Source organism: Myotis nattereri, assembly GCF_964212035.1.
Source record: "Myotis nattereri genome assembly, chromosome: 12".
Taxonomy (NCBI): Eukaryota; Metazoa; Chordata; class Mammalia; order Chiroptera; family Vespertilionidae; genus Myotis; species Myotis nattereri.
The window spans coordinates 3,216,716-3,234,226 of record NC_138087.1 but is presented as its reverse complement, the minus strand read 5'-3'; the positions used below and the strand labels follow the sequence as shown (position 1 = coordinate 3,234,226).

The window sequence follows — 17,511 nt, the reverse complement described above, 5'->3', positions numbered from 1 at the left end:
TCAACAGGTATGATGATAAAATAATTTTCCATTTTTAAGAAAGTATTCCTACTGTTTAAAATAGAAAGTATATTTGATTTGTTCGATGTTAAAATAGATTGCAACCATCATAAAAGCACAACTTTTGGAAGCAATATCTGGTAAAGGCTACATTAAAACTCTGATTAGCCAAATTATTCAGGGAAAGAAGTATTATAGTGAATTTTCTAACTTAAGACCTACCCTCTATATAATTTTTGTTTATATATATTTTTGTTTTGAATGAAAGGTTTTTAGATTAATGGAATAATTTTCTGTCTCTCAACTGTAAATGACAAACACCTAACAAGTGCCTGGAGCCATAGACCTGAGCAGTGTGAGAGGCTGGTGGCAGGGAGATGGGTGTTTGTACAAGTTTCACTCTCCACCGACAAATCCCTGGTATAAGAATGTTTTTGTTTTCATTTGCCTTTCTCAAAGATATGAGTGCTCTATCAGGTACTGAAGGATCTAGTTTCTTGAGTATTGGTTATTTAAGATTTAAACGTATTATGGCTAAAAATAATTTTGAAACTTTTATATTTTAATAGCAAAAGAGCCTTATTTCCTTAGGTCTTTGAGTGTAACAGTGATGGCATACTAATTCTACAGAGTTAAATTTAAATCTGCTTTAAAAAAATTCTGAATCATATACTAAGTTTCTTATATTCTAGTTTCTATGGCATACCAAGAAAGCAATTAAGTCTATTTTAAAGTAATAAAATGCTATGAGGCTTTCCAACAACTTTAAACTTTCAAGAATAAAGTTCTATCTCGTCTTAAGTAGAATGTTCCTGATGAAAGCAGGAGTGCCTTTTTCCAAGTTAGAGAAATGTTATAACATTGAAACTTTTATTGCCACAATATGGAAAATTCACACTAATAGATAGTTTTTAAAACTGGTAACTTGTATTTTACTTTCCTTTTCACATTTGTGATTTTTCTACCACATAATGTAAGAGGAAAGTGAAGAATACAGTATATTATGATGGAGACATATTCAATAGACAAGAGAACAGCCACGTTCTCTGTGACCATGTTCATTTAAATAAATATCTGTGATGAAATAAATGCCTAGAAATAATCAACATTAAGAACATTAATGTTCTCAATCAATATTAGTTAATGAGCATCGTTAATGAGATGAAATCTATTGATTTATTAATCCAATCATACATTCAACAAAATGTTGAGCATTTATACAGTGTGAACTGTACTAGATTCTGTGAAAAATTAGAGGTCAGGAAATGAGATGCTTGACAGTGAGTTATAATGTTTTGCTATGAATTATCCTATAGGAAACAAGGCATAAATTATAGAACATAAAAGGTCAAAAGTAATAAAAATATGCTTAGTAAATGACTGAGAAGAGATTCATTGAAATAAGAGATCATTGTAATGGGCAGTTATCATGGGTGAAGTTGAAAAGGAATAGAAGTAAGAGGAATAGAAAATAATGGGCATATAGATGGAGATAGGATGGATTTCACACCAGGAAGTTACTGATAGTCACAAGGCTAAGATCTGGGGCCCCGGTTCTGAAGAAGTAAGGACAATGATGACAAGCTCAAATTTAGAAGAGAAACCTTAGGTCAGGGGTGGGCAACCTTTTTGTGCCAAAACCAGCAAAATCTCTGACTCAAATTCTTCTACATGCCAACCCTAATTTTTTGAGAACATGTTACACCTACTTGATATCTCTTAAGGTGTACGTATGTGAAGAACCTTGAAGAAATAATAAAATTCATTCGAGCGACAAAAACACAGTATATGATGATGAAAAATACATTTATTTTTTAATGTATACATGTACACGGATAGACCGACAGAAAACTTTACGAGACTTAACAAAATTCATCACTGAGAACAAAGATTCACAATTGTAAATGGAAGAGTGTAAGAGAGGGTTTCGCGTGCCAGCAAAAGTTACTGGCGTGCCATGTTTGGCACGCGTGCCAGGGGTTGCCCACCCCTGCCTTAGGTCTTCTTAGGTAGCCAAGGACACCAAAAGTAAATGCACTGAGAATCCCTTCATTTCCAGAGAGACCCCATCATCTTAAAGTCTTCATTCCAGGTAAAAGGTATGCAATTAGGTACAGGATCAAAAGTCTTCTCTAGATCTTCTTTTTTCCCAATAACTTATCATAATTATTGGACAATAGAATTTTGACTATAATCCTCAAATGTAAGGTTACTAATTGATGACTGCTAGCTTTTTTTTCATTTCATTGAATTTATTGGGTAACAGTGGTTAACAAAATTATACAGGTTTCAGGTGCACGATTCTACAACACATCATCTGTACACTGTACTGTGTGTTCACCACCCAAGGCAAGTCGCCATCCATCACCATTTATCTCCCCATACCCTCTTCTTCCTCTCCCTCTCCCGGCAATCACATTGCTTTCCTTGTCCATGACTTTTTTTTTTCTCTTCTGTTCTATCCCTCCACCCCCTTAACCCAAAATTCAGAGTTCTGATGAGCAACACTCTTTTCAAAGTTCAGCTATGTAACAGTAAGCTTCTGAGACTCCTACATGCCATGAGCCCACGCAGCTGCTCATCTTTGCTTCTACTTCTATTTTCATCTTTCTGGGACACAGCAATCTTATAGAACCCCAACTCCATGGTATAGTGAGACTGACATGAAGTATGAGAAGTACTTTAAAAAGTTAATATACTATATTATAATAAGTATAATAAAATACAGTAAGTTTAATATATAACTTATCAGCTAGTGAATAAAATGTTTAAGTTGTTCTATATCCATTCCTGTTAATGTCCAATGCCTGGGCCAAATGAATATCTATATTAAAGACTTCTCTGTCCCTAACCAAGCAGGGCTAAGTCACCAACTGCCACAGCACTTGTGTCTCTATTGTGAGCCACATTTTCCTCTGCCTGAGAATATGGTGTGTTGTGTTGAGTCTCTCCCATCCACTAAACCAGGGGTCCTCAAACTTTTTAAACAGAGGGCCAGTTCACTGGCCCTCAGACCGTTGGAGGGCCGGACTATAGCTTAAAAAAAAACTACGAACAAATTCCTATGCACACTGCACATAGCTTATTTTGAAGTAAAAAAACAAAACGGGAACAAATACAATATTTGTATTTGCATGTGGCCCGCGGGCCGTAGTTTGAGGACCCCTGCACTAAACTATTACTCTTTATAGAAGGGACCATGCCTTCACAACTTCATTTCTATGTTCCCTACCAAGTACAGTGCCTAATCCCTAGGAATTCAAGACATTCATTAACTTTAGGTAACCAAACCAAATAACTACTAATAGTTATAAGATGCTTCCTAACCATGTTCACACTCCCCATTAAGCATAAGTACTAAGGACAGCAGGTGAGGGAGGCCCTCCCCCCATCCCCCACCCCCCAGGGCAGCCAGCACTGATCTGCCCTCTGGAGAAAGACCACACTCCTGCATGCATGAACACTGCTGTGTGAGGATCACGGCTAAAGTACACATTAAATTATGTGCAGTCCCAGAGTGTAAATTCCTCAAGTCAGAACTCAGGCCCTAAGGAATTTACAGATTTTGGTCCAGATTGACTGTAACAGTTTTATTTTGCTCCTTCAACAGTTAACCACCAGTTTCCCAACACCCCAGCCTTTGCTACTTATATATTTTTGCTCATCTCTTATATCTGGAAATCTTCCCTATAATCCTCTATGAGCAACCTAACATTCTTTCAAAGTCTTATTCAAATTGCCACATCCTCCATGAACCCCACAGATAAGAAGGAACAATGGATCAAGTCTAATGAGATTTACAATAAGAAACTTTGTGAATTTCAAAATCACAGTTTAAAATACCAAACCATTACTATTTTGACATTTTCTTTAGATAGGGATAAGATTAATATATAATGAAAATATATTAAACATATGGTTGATCCTATTTTCTTGATAAAAAGAAGCAGCAAGGTCACCATCAAAAATCAATTGAGGTTTTGGAGGCTTGTCCAGGAGAGAGAAGAGAATAGCCCAAGCAGATGTTGCTGGGCAGTATTTGAATGGTCATGAATTTAAAGTTCTACCAGTTGGCATGGTCCTGGTTTTTTCTTGTCATATTTAGCTGCCTGAGTCAGGCCGAAAGTAAATGGAGAACTGAAATAACCAGAAGAGTATGAAGCTGTAAGGGGCCAGAAGCTTATGGCATGTGCAAAGCAGTGATGACAGTGATGCACTATGTAGTCTAGGTTGGTAAGAAAGAATTGAGTGTACTGGGAGGTATGGATAAGGGGCAATGAAAAAAATAGTAGGCTCAATATATTTTAGGTCCCACTGAAACTGAAGAATTATTGCAGTTAGAGTTACTATGTAGAATAAGTTAAAAAGACAGGAGATAGTGATCAGAGTATGAAGGGGTTGCAGCCTGGTAACAGCAAGGCCCATGGTATGGATGCATGGAAAGGAATGAAATGGTGGGGGAAGACTGGAGAAAATATAACTGAAAGCAAAGAGATCAAGGGTCTCTGACTCTACTTGATTAACTACTCCAATTCCCAAATACACACAATATGTAATTCTACCAAGTCTTAGTTTCTAATAAGAAAACATATCAGGGTCTACAGCAGCCTTTCTAAAATGAGGTTCTACCAGAGAAAATTATTTAAGTAACTATTTTTTCAATTATACCAATGATTAAAAATGGCTAGTACCATTCTATATGAATAGGAGATAACATAATTTAATTCATATAATAACATGTTAGGACATTAATTCTCTCATAAAACCCTGGATGACAAGGACAGAGAAAAATGGATTCAAAATAAAAGGGATGATTCTTTTTTGTTTTTTAACATACTTATTACTTTTGAATCACAGTAAGTGGGCAGAGCACATCTCATATGACCCTAACAACTACCAGATGAGATAAGCAGCTAAACAATTATTCTTACTTTATTGGTGAGGTAAAAGGCAGATATGTTAAGTGAATTAATCATCAGAAGTGATAGGACTTGCCTGGCCTGTGTGGCTCAGTGACTGTCAACCTATAAACCAGGAGGTGCCGGTTTGATTCCTGCTTAGGGTTCCATGTGCCTCAGAGATTAAATAACTGGATTTTGAAAACTGTTTCATGGGGAAAACCTGAAGTCATACTTAGGCGTGGGTAAAAAAAAACAAAACACAGAGGAAACATGATAGCTATTTTTAATATCTAAAATTCTCACATAAAAGAAAGTGTTCCATGTTCTCCCAAAGGGCAGAAAAGAGTATCAGCAAACAAGTTGCAGTGGGAAATTTTGGTTAATATTAAGAAAGAATACCTCAGCTAAAAGCTCTCTAATTAAAACATAAGGTTTCATCAAGAGACCAAATAGCCATAAGAATACCCAGCATTTATAGTGAAGGAAACACTGACTTTGGAGTTGAGAAACATCATGTTGTCACTGCAAATCTGTAGTCTAGTAAACTAGCAAGACAAACTAAGATTCTCTTAAAAGGTGGTTATTTAGTCTGGTTCGATGCAATATGTGACTTTAAAAAAGACAAAACAAAACAACAACAACAAAAAAACAAAACATCCTTACTGCTATTTTTTTTAAAATATATTTTATTGATTTTTTACAGAGAGGAAGGGAGAGAGATAGAGAGTCAGAAACATTGATGAGAGAGAATCATCGATCAGCTGCCTCCTGCACATCCCCCACCGGGGATGTGCCCGCAACCCAGGTACATGCCCTTGACCGGAATCGAACCTGGGACCTTCCAGTCCGCAGGCCGACGCTCTATCCACTGAGCCAAACCGGTTTCGGCATCCTTACTGCTATTTAAACATTTTTCTTCCCCCAGCCCCAATCCCCTCCCTTCTGTCAGTCTGTTCCATGCTTCCATGCCTCTGGACCTATTCTGTCCATCAGTTTATTTTATTCATTAGATTCCCATATAAGTGAGATCATATGGTCTTTGCCTTTCTCTGACAGGCTTATTTCACTTAGCATTATACCTTCTAGGTCCATTTATGCTACTGCAAAAGGTAAGAATTCCTTCCTTTGTACAGCCTCGTAGTTTTCCATTGTGTAAATGTACAGCTTTTTTATCCACTCACCTACTGAGGGACACCTGGGCTATTTTAATTTTGGCTTGAGCACTGTCTATTCATTCTGGACATTTTTTTATATCTATACTAATAAAAGGGTAATATGCTAATTAGACCGGACATCTTCTGGACATCCTTCCGGACAAAGCCACGGTGGCGGGGGCCAAGGCAGAGGCGGTTAGGGGCAATCCGGCCCGCAGGGGAGAGCAGTTAGGGGGCGATCAAGCCGGCAGGCAGAGTGATTAGGGGTGATCAGGCTGGCAGGAGAGCAGTTAGGGACATCATGCGGCAGGGACAGTTCAGGGCGATCAGGCAGGCAGGCAGGTGAGCGGTTAGGAGCCAGCGGTCCCGGATTGCGAGAGGGATGTCCGACTGTCGGTTTAGGCCCGATGTGGGATAGGATCGGGCCTAAACCGGCAGTTGGACATCCCCCTGAGGGTTCCGGATTGGAGAGGGGTGCAGGCCGGTGAGGAACCCCCCTGCCCCGTGCACGAATTTCATGTACCAGGCCTCTAGTATTTCAATAGATATATATGTGCATCTCTCAACTTACACAAAAATTTTTCTAAATTTCACTATCTTTTCCCACAATATATTTCCTTTTCTCCTTGCAATAGGACAAAAAGAAACTATGGGCTTTTTAAGTCCAGTATGTATCCTTTTCTTCTTTCTTGGAGGCAAAGTACATTGTCAATATGAAAGTTATCAATGGGATGAAGATTACGACCAAGAGACAGATGATGTTTACCAACCAGAATTCCATTTTCATCAAAATGTGGACTATCAAGTGCCTTTTCATCCGCATGCTTTAGGCTGTGCCAGTGAATGCTTCTGTCCACCTAACTTTCCATTATCCATGTACTGTGATCATCGCAAACTCCAGCGTATCCCAAATATTCCAGCACACATTCAGCAAGTCTATCTACAGTTCAATGAAATTGAGGCTGTGACTGCAGACTCATTTATCAATGCAACTCATCTTAAAGAAATCAATCTCAGCCACAACAAAATTAAATCTCAAAAGATTGATCATGGAGTGTTTGCTAAATTGTCAAATCTACTACAACTTCAACTACAGCATAACAACTTAGAAGAATTTCCATTTCCTCTTCCTAAATCTTTGGAAAGACTTCTTCTTGGTTACAATGTGATCTCCAGACTGCAGACAAATGCCGTGAATGGACTAGTAAACTTGACCATGCTTGATCTCTGTTATAATCATCTTGATGATTCTATGTTACAAGAAAATCACCTAGCCAAAATGGAAAAATTGATGCAGCTCAACCTATGTCATAATAGATTAGAATCAATGCCTCCTGGTTTGCCTTCTTCTCTTATGTATCTATCTTTAGAAAATAATTCAATTTCTTCTATACCAGAAGGTTACTTCAATGAACTTCCGAAACTTCATGCTCTAAGAATGTCCCACAACAAACTACAAGACATCCCATATAATATTTTTAATCTTTCCAACCTTATAGAGCTCAATGTTGGACACAACAAACTGAAGCAAGCATTCTATATTCCAAGAAATTTAGAACACCTATACCTAGAAAATAATGAAATTGAAAGTATGTAAATTTTCATTATTTTTTAAAGACATAATCTATGCTTTATACATTGTTGAAAATGATTGCTTTAAAGTTGGCTAGGAAAATGGGAGAAACTGGTCCCAGAGAAAGGTGTGCTATAAAGTTTATAGTCTTTCCTATTAAATTTTATCACCTTAAACATTGAGAAATAGTACTGTAGAGTATATGAAGAAATATGTGTATTCTGAGTAGTGGGAATATAGAAGATTTTCATTTTTTTCTTTTTGAGACTGTTTCTACTAAGAATTTATTACTTTAATAATTTATTTATTACTTAAATTAGTAAGTTTCCAATGAAGTCATTTATTTTGATAATATAGAATTCATTTATAGTTTTATGTTCATTTTATTATTTGAGTAACTGTAAAAATAATTAAACCTAATTCCACTTATAAGTATTCTAATTAATAAAACTAGATCTATATAACATTTTAACAAAATCCAATATAGGATGATGAATGTAATATAGCAAGACTAATTTTTAATTTGTATTTTCAGATATCAATGTTACAGTGATGTGTCCATCTGTTGACCCACTATATTACCACCATTTAACATACATTCGTGTGGACCAAAACAAGTTAAAAGAGCCAATAAGCTCATACATTTCCCTCTGCTTCCCTCATATACATAGTATTTATTATGGTGAACAAAGAAGCACTAATGGTCAAACAATACAACTGAAGACCCAAGTTTTAGGGAGATTTCAAGATGACCCTGATAGTGAAGAACATGATGATCACCAAGAAGACTCAGAACAAGAAGGAACAGAAGAAAATGTTGACCCTCACTATTATGGAAGTCAAGAATGGCAAGAAACTATATAGGTGTACATTTATGGCTTCACAAAACTTATAGCTCATGATAATAGATGAAGAATTATGTGTTAGTATAAAATCAAATACTTAAATTTAAGGTATTGGTATACCATCTGCATAATTACATCGGATTAGAATTTACTCAAAATGATACAAGCCTTAAGAAATGTAAATTAGAATAACAAGTAGAAATCAAAAACTAAACTTTAAACATAAAAATTTTATGTTGAGAAAAAGTGAGTATGTCCTTTCTATTAACAGTAATTTTTCTAAGAATGATGAAAGAAGTAGCATCAAAAGCTTTAAATTACTAGGAGGATTATTTAAATGCAAACAGGTTACATTCCTGTAATAGGCAGCCATTCACTTAAGGAATACATTTATTTTTTTTACCTGATCTCCAGAAAAGTCTATCTGGATCGTATTACCATTCACCGAATCCACCCCTTGGCCCTACCACTTAGTGCTTAAGATGATACTTCTGATTGTCAAAAGATGCCACCCTACTAAGGACCCAGGCAAAGAGATTCATAAAATAAATGAATCCTATTTTTCCCTTAGAGCTTCAAAGCAACAAAATTTTAAACTCTGTGTTTGGATAACTAAAAAACACCAAATTATCTCATTACAATCTGTATTTAGCAAATTTTACAAAATTCCAAAACAGTCTTTACTGTGTTCATTTTAACTGGAATAAATGTTTTATAGTAAACTAAAGGCCCAGTGCACAAAATTCGTGCACTGGGGGGGGGGGGGAATGGGGAGGCTGGTCCCCTCAGCCTGGATTGCGAGAGGCCGCAGGCCAGGCCAAGGGACCACACCGTGCACAATCAGGGCCAGGAGGAACAAGGGAGGCTGGCCAGCTGGGGAGGGACCGCGGGAGGGCTCTAGGGCATGTCCAGCCCATCTCACTCAAGACCCCAGCAGCAAACTAACCTACAGGTCAGAGCATCTGTCCCCTGGTGGTCAGTGCACATCATAGCAAGTGGTTGAGCTGCTTTAGCAAACCATTAGCATATTACGCTTTAATTGGTTGAACAGACGACTTGACAACCAGACACTTAGCATATTAGGCTTTTATATAGGAGGATGCACTCAAGAAAGATTTGTTTTAATTACATAAAGATTTGCTAATAAATAACTACTTTGTTCACAAGGTTAATATTAGCACAAGAAAGTATATCAACATTATTAAACACTTCTACTTTTCTAGCACAATTAATTAGGAATTTATATGTGTATTAGCCAATGTTTATTTACATAATGTTAAAGTTGAATAAAGTTCCTTTAAAATTTGAACAGATGGGTTTTGACGGTCTCGTTAAAACCTTAAAAATTACGTATTACCTATCATTTTGAAATATTTTAACTATACCTTATAATAGAGATGATCTACCTGCTTTGATGAACTTTTCTTGATTTATTAGGCTAACATTGCATAGAATTCCTCAAATAAGAAATAAACACACAAATGTGGGGCGACCTATACAGAAAATCCAAAGAATAAACAACAATTAGGACAATATGCAAAGACCAGACATGTAACACTCTATTTTAGAAGCAGTTTTCAAGTTGTCTTTTTTTTTCTCGAAGTGACAGTTTAAATGAAGCCTCTAATGCTCTTTATAACTTTAAGTTATTAGCATTTAGCAGAAATAGTATCCACCTGACCCCAGGAACTAGCTCCACAATCCAAACTGAACAGACAACATTCCATTCTTTCCTTTAATTAACATTCATCAAGTTATTTGGTGTGTAGGGCTTAGCAATGAGAGGTCAAGAAATGGAGTACCTACGTGGGACTGAGACATATAAGGTACAGGTGTGAGGGTAAAAGCCAGAGCAAAATGCTAGTGATGTGGGGAAAGCCCACTTTTTAAAAATAGGATTATAAATGTAGAAATTTATTATGAATTAATATGTGGAAAATACTGTGGGTGTTTTAAGACACAAGAAATTATTAATAGAGTGTTTCTTACCTAGAATAATTTAAAAATTACTGAAGAGCCATCACAGAACTATAAATGGGAACCACAATGAGATACCCTTTCACACTCACAGGATAGTTATAATAAAAAGACGAAATACCAAGTATTAGCAAGGAGGTAGAAAAAGGGAACCCTCATGCAGCACTGATAGGGATATCAAATGGTAAAGCTGCTTTAGAAAGCAGTCTGGCAGATCCTTAAAAAATCCATCACTATGACATAGCAATTAGGACAATATGCGAAGACCAGACATGTAAAACTCTATTTCCTAGGTGCATCTCTAAGAAAAATGAGCACAGGTTCATACAAAACCATGCACAGAAATGTTCATAGCAGTATTAACCATTAAGAGACAGAAAGCACACACCAATGTCCATCAACTGGTAAAGCCAGTGAGCCAAGACAGGTGGAACAGCTAAACACACTGAAGCAATTTACACAGATACACGGGTCCCCTCCCCACAGATAACATCTAGGCTTCAGTTGTACTTCAGCTCCAGGCCCAGAAAAGCAGCAAAACCAGGTGGGCGACACCAGGACCAGCTGCGATGACTGGCAACCCCGGCCCTGGCACTGACCCATCCGGGGGACCACGGCCCTGGAGGAGCCCACCTGGAAGGCTGTCGAATATTCTGCTGGAACCCTCCCCCGACACCTCCCCTAAGACCCCCCTGTGAGACAAAGGACCCCGTGCATTTGTCTCCTCTAGGAGCAGCCCCCGAAATTCCCTCCCCCACCTTCCCCCACAGGCAGGCACCTCCTAAACCCTAAAGGACCCCCAACAAGGCTTGCAACCATTGGCAGCTCGTCCCAGGCTCACCCCTGAACCCCTTCCCAAGGCCCCCTTTTCTCTGCCTTCCCAGAGACCTGAGGCAGCCCAGTCTGGCTCTACTGTTGCTGCTTCTATGCTAAGCCCTTTCTTGTTTTACTGTCCCAGCTTTAATAAACGTTCCCTCATGGTTACCTGGGCTCCTGTTGTGAATTATTTCCTGCACAAATTCAAGAACCCACACACTACCGGCTGGCCCTAGGCAGACCCACCAAGGGCCAGGTCCCCTTTTCAGTAACTAATTGATAAACAAAATGTAGTATATCCACACAATGAAATATTCAGCCAAAATAAGAAATAAAGTAGTACACTGCAACATAGATAAACCATGAAGAGATTATGCTAGTAAAAAAATTAGTCAGAAAAGGCCACATAATCTATCATTCTTTAATAGGAAATGTCCAGAATAGGCAAATCTATAGAGACAGAGAGAGATAATTGGCTGCCTGGGCTAGGAGGAAGAGGAATAGAGGGAAAGTGGGAAGAGGCAGATAATGGGTAGAAGGTTTCTTTATGGGGTGATAAAATATTCTAAATTTATTGTGACGATGGTTGTACAAGTTTGAAAATACTAAAACACTACTCAATTATATATTTTAAAAGGGTGAAATGTATGAGATGTGAATTATTTAAATAAAGCTGTTATTAAAAAATTTTAATGAAGAAGATCAAACAACTAATTCTAACACAAGGAGGAAAGAAATCAAATGCTAAAGTGGCAGAAACTATGAAAAGTGATGTTGCTGCCTGAGGATGACCAGGACGTGGTAGAGAAGCAGAAGGCTTCAAGTGAGTAGGAACTGACTGGTCAGAGTGGAGAAAACACACTCTCAGGGCGAGATTAATATAGAGATAGGGGAATTCCTTATTTTACCTCTTCACTCTTACGAAACAAAAACAAAGCCCTACAATTTTCAGAATTTTGGAGCTTCTATTTTTATCTCATAAACTGATAAAAGAAAATACATTTTCATCCTCAAAGAACAACCTTAGCGAAGAATAAAACTGCACAATCTAGCAATTTATAACAAGGTTTTTGAAATCAGATGCACCTGGGTAGAAGCCTGACTTCATAGTTCTGAGCTAGCTAACTTCAGAAAGTTACTTATTCTAGAAGCTTCCCTTTCCTCATTTCCATAAGGAAGGTGGTTCTTATATAACTGCTATAAGGATAAAGAGAAATAGTGTACATAACAAAAAATGTAACAAGCCCATGTCAGTCACAGGCAGCCAGCAAGCCAGAACCAGGATTTCAGCATGTCCGTCCAGCACCTGCTACATCTAGCTGCTCCCCAAAAGTCAGCTGCCTTTTGCACATGTAGGTGCTCTCTCTGAGCCCCTAGAATGGATCAGTACTCTTCAGGTTCCTTCCAAGATTCTACTCATACAAAAGATCAGTGAACAAGAAAGACTTGACTCAAGTTTCCTTAGGAGATAGGGAGGTGCTTACATCACATACAGGCAACAAACCTATTCTAATAGCCATCTACTCGTTCAACCTTGCAGAGCACACGGACAGCCTGCCAGGGAGGCAGCAAGGTCAAGCCCTTGCAGTGCACTGGGAGGAAGAGTTGCACTCTGCTCAGCTCCCTCCCAAGGCTGCACTGGGACACAGCACAGAGGGCCTCCAGCCGCAGGGCCCAGGAGAAAACAAGTTCACAACCTTCTTTTGTTATTCTAAGAATATACTCTAAGGAGCCCGCCCCAACTATTTCTCATTAAAAACAAAACTAAACAAAAAGGGAAATAACACCCAATGCTTTCTTTAGGAGAAAGTGAAGAATAAAGGACTTCTTCAACTTGCACAACAAAACTGCAGATACCTACCAGAGCTACAGATAAACCCAGTCAATCTGATATTTATAACAGGAAAGAAAAAGATAAAAATTCATCTATTTCCTTATTACACCTTAAAGTATTAGTTACATTAGCTACTAGGCTGAACTGTATGACTATTAACTAATCCAATCATACCATGAACCCAAGCTTAATAAATATAAAAGCCCAACATCCTTATAGAAAAGAAATAAAAATAAAGAGTATTTCATAAATTTGCTCACAATAATACTAGTTGAGAATGTTTAGCTTGTGTTTAAATATTAACTGAAACACTATACATTTTGCCTTTATTTCTTAAGTGGAGCCACTAAACTAAAATGGAGAGTGCATATCATGTAACACACTAACCACCTCCATGGGAACAAAACGGAAGAAATAAACCTGTCTCTTCTGCATTCTTTCACTATTGCAGAGAATTCATATGGCCCCTAAACCAAACTCATTTCCTGATTCCCAATCTGTTTTGTCTAAACCTTAGAAATAGAGCATACTTGCAGCTGGAAACAAAATTAAATCATAGCAGCTAAAAATCCAAAGTTTTTTGTATGTTCCAATTGTCTAAATAAATATAACTATGGCTAGCAAATAAATATGACATAATCATGGACATGGTCTGTCATTAAAACCTAAATATGTTGCAAATTCACCATATAAAGATTTATGTACTACAGAAAAAAATTAAACTCACAAATATGATACATTTTGACATGAACTCTTCCTTATATTGAGTCATACTTCCCTCCTTTTAAATGTCACCCTTTAGTTTGAGAAGTTCTGGGTTAACCAATTGACTGGGCTTCAGGCATAAGTATGAGATTTGAGATGGAGATTCAAACCATAGATTTCCCATAAAATCTTGAAATATTCCAAGATTTTTGTATTTAAAGAGTCTATAAATACCTGGCCACTGGGTGACTCTCAACAGGGGCGATTTTGCCGTCCAGGGGACACCTGGCAATGCCTTGAGACCATTCTGTTGTCCTGCCGCAGAAGTGAGTGGAGAAGAGTTACTGGCATCTAGTGAGCAGAAGGCAGGGAACCTGCTAAAGGTCCAGTAAAACACATGACAGTCCCTCCCAAAAGGATTATCTGGCCCAGCGGTCGCCAACCATTTGGACCTCATGAACCACCAGCGGTTCGCGGACCACCCATTGGCGACCACTGCTCTGGCTCACAATTTCAATAGTGCTGAGGCTGAGAAACCCTAGGGGCTAGAATAGATTCTATCTAGACCAACAGATAAAGAAGATAAAGAATTATAACCAAGATCAAGGGAAGGTTAAAAACAGAACAAAACTAAGGCTTATGTGATCTGACTCCTAAATTATACTACTTCCAATAAAGTTAGAAAGATGAAGAAAATAGAAAAAAGATTCTTCGAGCTTGTAGTTTTTGAAATGCAATCCACTTGTTAGTTACATGTTCTTTGTCAGTAGAACTAAGCCTCCTCCAAAAACAAACCAACAACTCCTAGAAAACACTTGTTTCCAAAATTCAATTCTATTCAATACATGCCTGCTGTTGAGGAACAATTAGGAGGTAGAACAAACTGCCCAACCGCACACCTTCAACAATATAAACCCCTACAAAGACACCAAGGATAATGCAATAGGGGCACCAAAAAGAACTCCATAGAGAAAACTCACTCAGTTTTGGATAAATGCCTGCTCTTAAGTCTTAGACAACTTCTATCTTTTATTACGGTGCAGTGAAAGCTAAAAGCTTTCTACTAGGATATAATAGTTCTCTGTAGAACAGAAAACAATATAAATTTCAAACATGTTTTATTCTTGGAACTGCACAGTAAAGAACTTTACACCCACGAGAGGTCTGGGCTTAGCTGTTAGCTTTTAGGAGGTAACCAATATCTTTTAGAGTTGGGGTCATCACATTACATCTTAGGGTGAACTAGTCATACCCAATACTGGGTTGGCCATGTCAGAAAGAGACCAAAAGATCATGTGATTCAGGATGGGGACTTTGGGTCATGCAATCTGTCAACCTGGATGCTGAGTTCAACCACATGGACACTCAATCGATCATGACAATGTAATAAAGCCCCAATAAAACCTCTCAATGGGGCTTGGGAGCATTTCTCTGGTTTGCTGTCTCGCATCAAAGCCAGGAGGGTAATGCACCTGAGAAAAATGGAAGCTCTGCACTTTGGAACCCTCCTATGTTCTACCTAATGTATCCCTTGGCTTATATGTATGTATATAAACCACAACTATAATGGCTTTCAGTGAGCTCCATGAATCTAGCTTCTGGCAAATTATCATATGTGAGGGTGGTTTTGGGAACCCCCCCTAATCTTGAACTTGGTGTGAGGATGGTCTTGGGGACTTTGCCCTCAAACTTTGTTTGGCTAACTCTGGGCAAGAAGATACGTTTATTTACCAGTGCAAGTCTGAATATCTCTAGAAGCTTGCCTTGTGTAGTCATTTCCCCATCTGTGTGGCTGTGACCTCTGACTTGCTCCTAACCAACAGAACATGGCAAAGGTGAGGGCATATATGTGATTATGTATGCATGATTGCTAAAAAGATTACAATGTCCATCTTACTGCAAGACTATCTTCCTTTTTAGCTGTGAAGAAGCAGCCTGCTATGTTAGGAGCGCCTGATGGAGGAGGTGACGTGGCAAGGAACTAAGGGTGGCCTTCAGCCAACATCCAGCAAGAAACTTGAAGCTCTTAATTCCACATACTGCATGAAGCTTCAGCCAACAGCCACGTGGGCTCACACGCAAATCCCTTGAAGTGAGGGTGCAGCCCCAGCCAACACCTTAATTGCAGCTTTCAGGTAAGATCCTGAAGTAGAGAACCAGGCAAAGCCATGCCTGGACTCCTGACCCACAGAAACTCTGAGATAATAAATGTATGTTATTTTAAGCCACTAAAGTTGTAATACATAACCAATACAATAGACAAGTAGTGGTACTCGTCAGAAATGCAACATTAGTGGGATATTTCTAAAATGAAAATAGGATCATATTACTCACTAGCTAAAAAAAAAAATCTCTCAGTGGTCTCTCACTGGCTATAGAATAAAGCCCAAACACCTTAGCAAGGTACAAAACTCTCCTTAATCTGACCTCTAGTCCCTTATCTGAGCTCTTAATATGTGCCACCCACTCATCACTTCTCTCCCTCCTCCAAGCTCCAGCCATATACAACAAACAAATGTTCTCCCCAGCTATGCGATGCTACCCTTCCTAGAACATCACCCTCTGTCACCATCCCCACTCGTCACCTATTTTCTCTCCGTAAGTCAGGTTGGTGCAGTCCCTGTGACCTCACCCTCTCAGGCTATCACAGAACTCTGCACATTTCTCGGTGGAGGTCCCACTGTGCATTCTATGCTTTGTGTGCTGACTTTCCTGCTGATTTACAAACTACAAGTTGCTTGAGGGGAGTTTTTCTCATGCGTAGTTCTGGCAGAGAATGGCTGCTCCCTAAACTATTACTAAATGAATAAATCCCAATCAAAGTGTAGTCCTGGCCATAACTTTTCAAGGAAAGTTATAATCCACAAATTTTTTTGTAGCACAAAGTATCAAAGTATCAAACATTAGTAAAACTATGAATCTTTAAGATTCTCTAAATCTGACACTTAATATATATCCAATTCACTTCTCTACATTCATCATTATCTTCTGTTTCATTAGATATTTTCAAAGACTTTAAAATTTTTATTGTACCCTATAAGCCATGAAATTGACAATTTTTATTAACCAAACCCAGAAAATATCACAACTAAATTTGAAATAATACACATTTAAATAAAAACATAAATATCAAGTTTTAGTTTATCCAATTTTTAATTTGAAAGGACCTTAGACCAGTTTTGAATAGAAAAAGAGAACAAATTAGTATTCTTTCATTTTCTATTTTTTAATATTTATCCACATGCACATTTACTAGATTTTTAGCCTAGAGGAGAAAGAAATGTTACCTTGATTGCTAAATGCAACAAAGAGTGATAATATCACTTGACTCTTTAACCTTAAATTTAATATTAAATATTTATACAGTTTCCCTCATTTAGCAAACAAAAATATATTTTGTTATCAAACCCCAAATTATAAATCAAAGCTGCTTTTTAAAAGCTAACTATGGCACTTGAATTATTTTATATGTAACTAAAACTAATTTTTACATTGGAAATTTCTTGGTTCTAAACTAACTATAGTCTGGAACAGTATTTTTACTCCTCATAAAATTAAGATCATACACTATGCTTTAGTTTGCTATTTTATTTCATTCAAAAACAGATGTTTTATGTCCTGTGAAAACATTAAAATGAAAAGCATGCTTTTACAACTATGTCATCTTAGTTCACAAAAAATTAGTATTCATTTTACAAGGTAAATA

At 37.7% G+C, this 17,511-nt stretch overlaps 2 protein-coding genes across 3 annotated transcripts in view; one reads left to right on the top strand and one right to left on the bottom strand.

Moving 5' to 3' along the window:
• The window catches only part of CENPP (centromere protein P), a gene marked incomplete at its 5' end in the record, with an annotated part of 260,881 nt that overhangs the window by 156,442 nt on the left and 86,928 nt on the right, over positions 1–17,511 (bottom strand). The window lies entirely within an intron of this gene.
• OMD (osteomodulin) lies at positions 6,705–9,779 on the top strand (the record flags this gene model as incomplete). Its single annotated transcript, XM_081103208.1, has 2 exons — positions 6,705–7,644; positions 8,164–9,779. The coding sequence occupies 2 exons, from the start codon at positions 6,705–6,707 to the stop codon at positions 8,490–8,492; spliced, it is 1,269 nt and encodes a 422-aa protein (XP_080959334.1). The 3' UTR covers positions 8,493–9,779.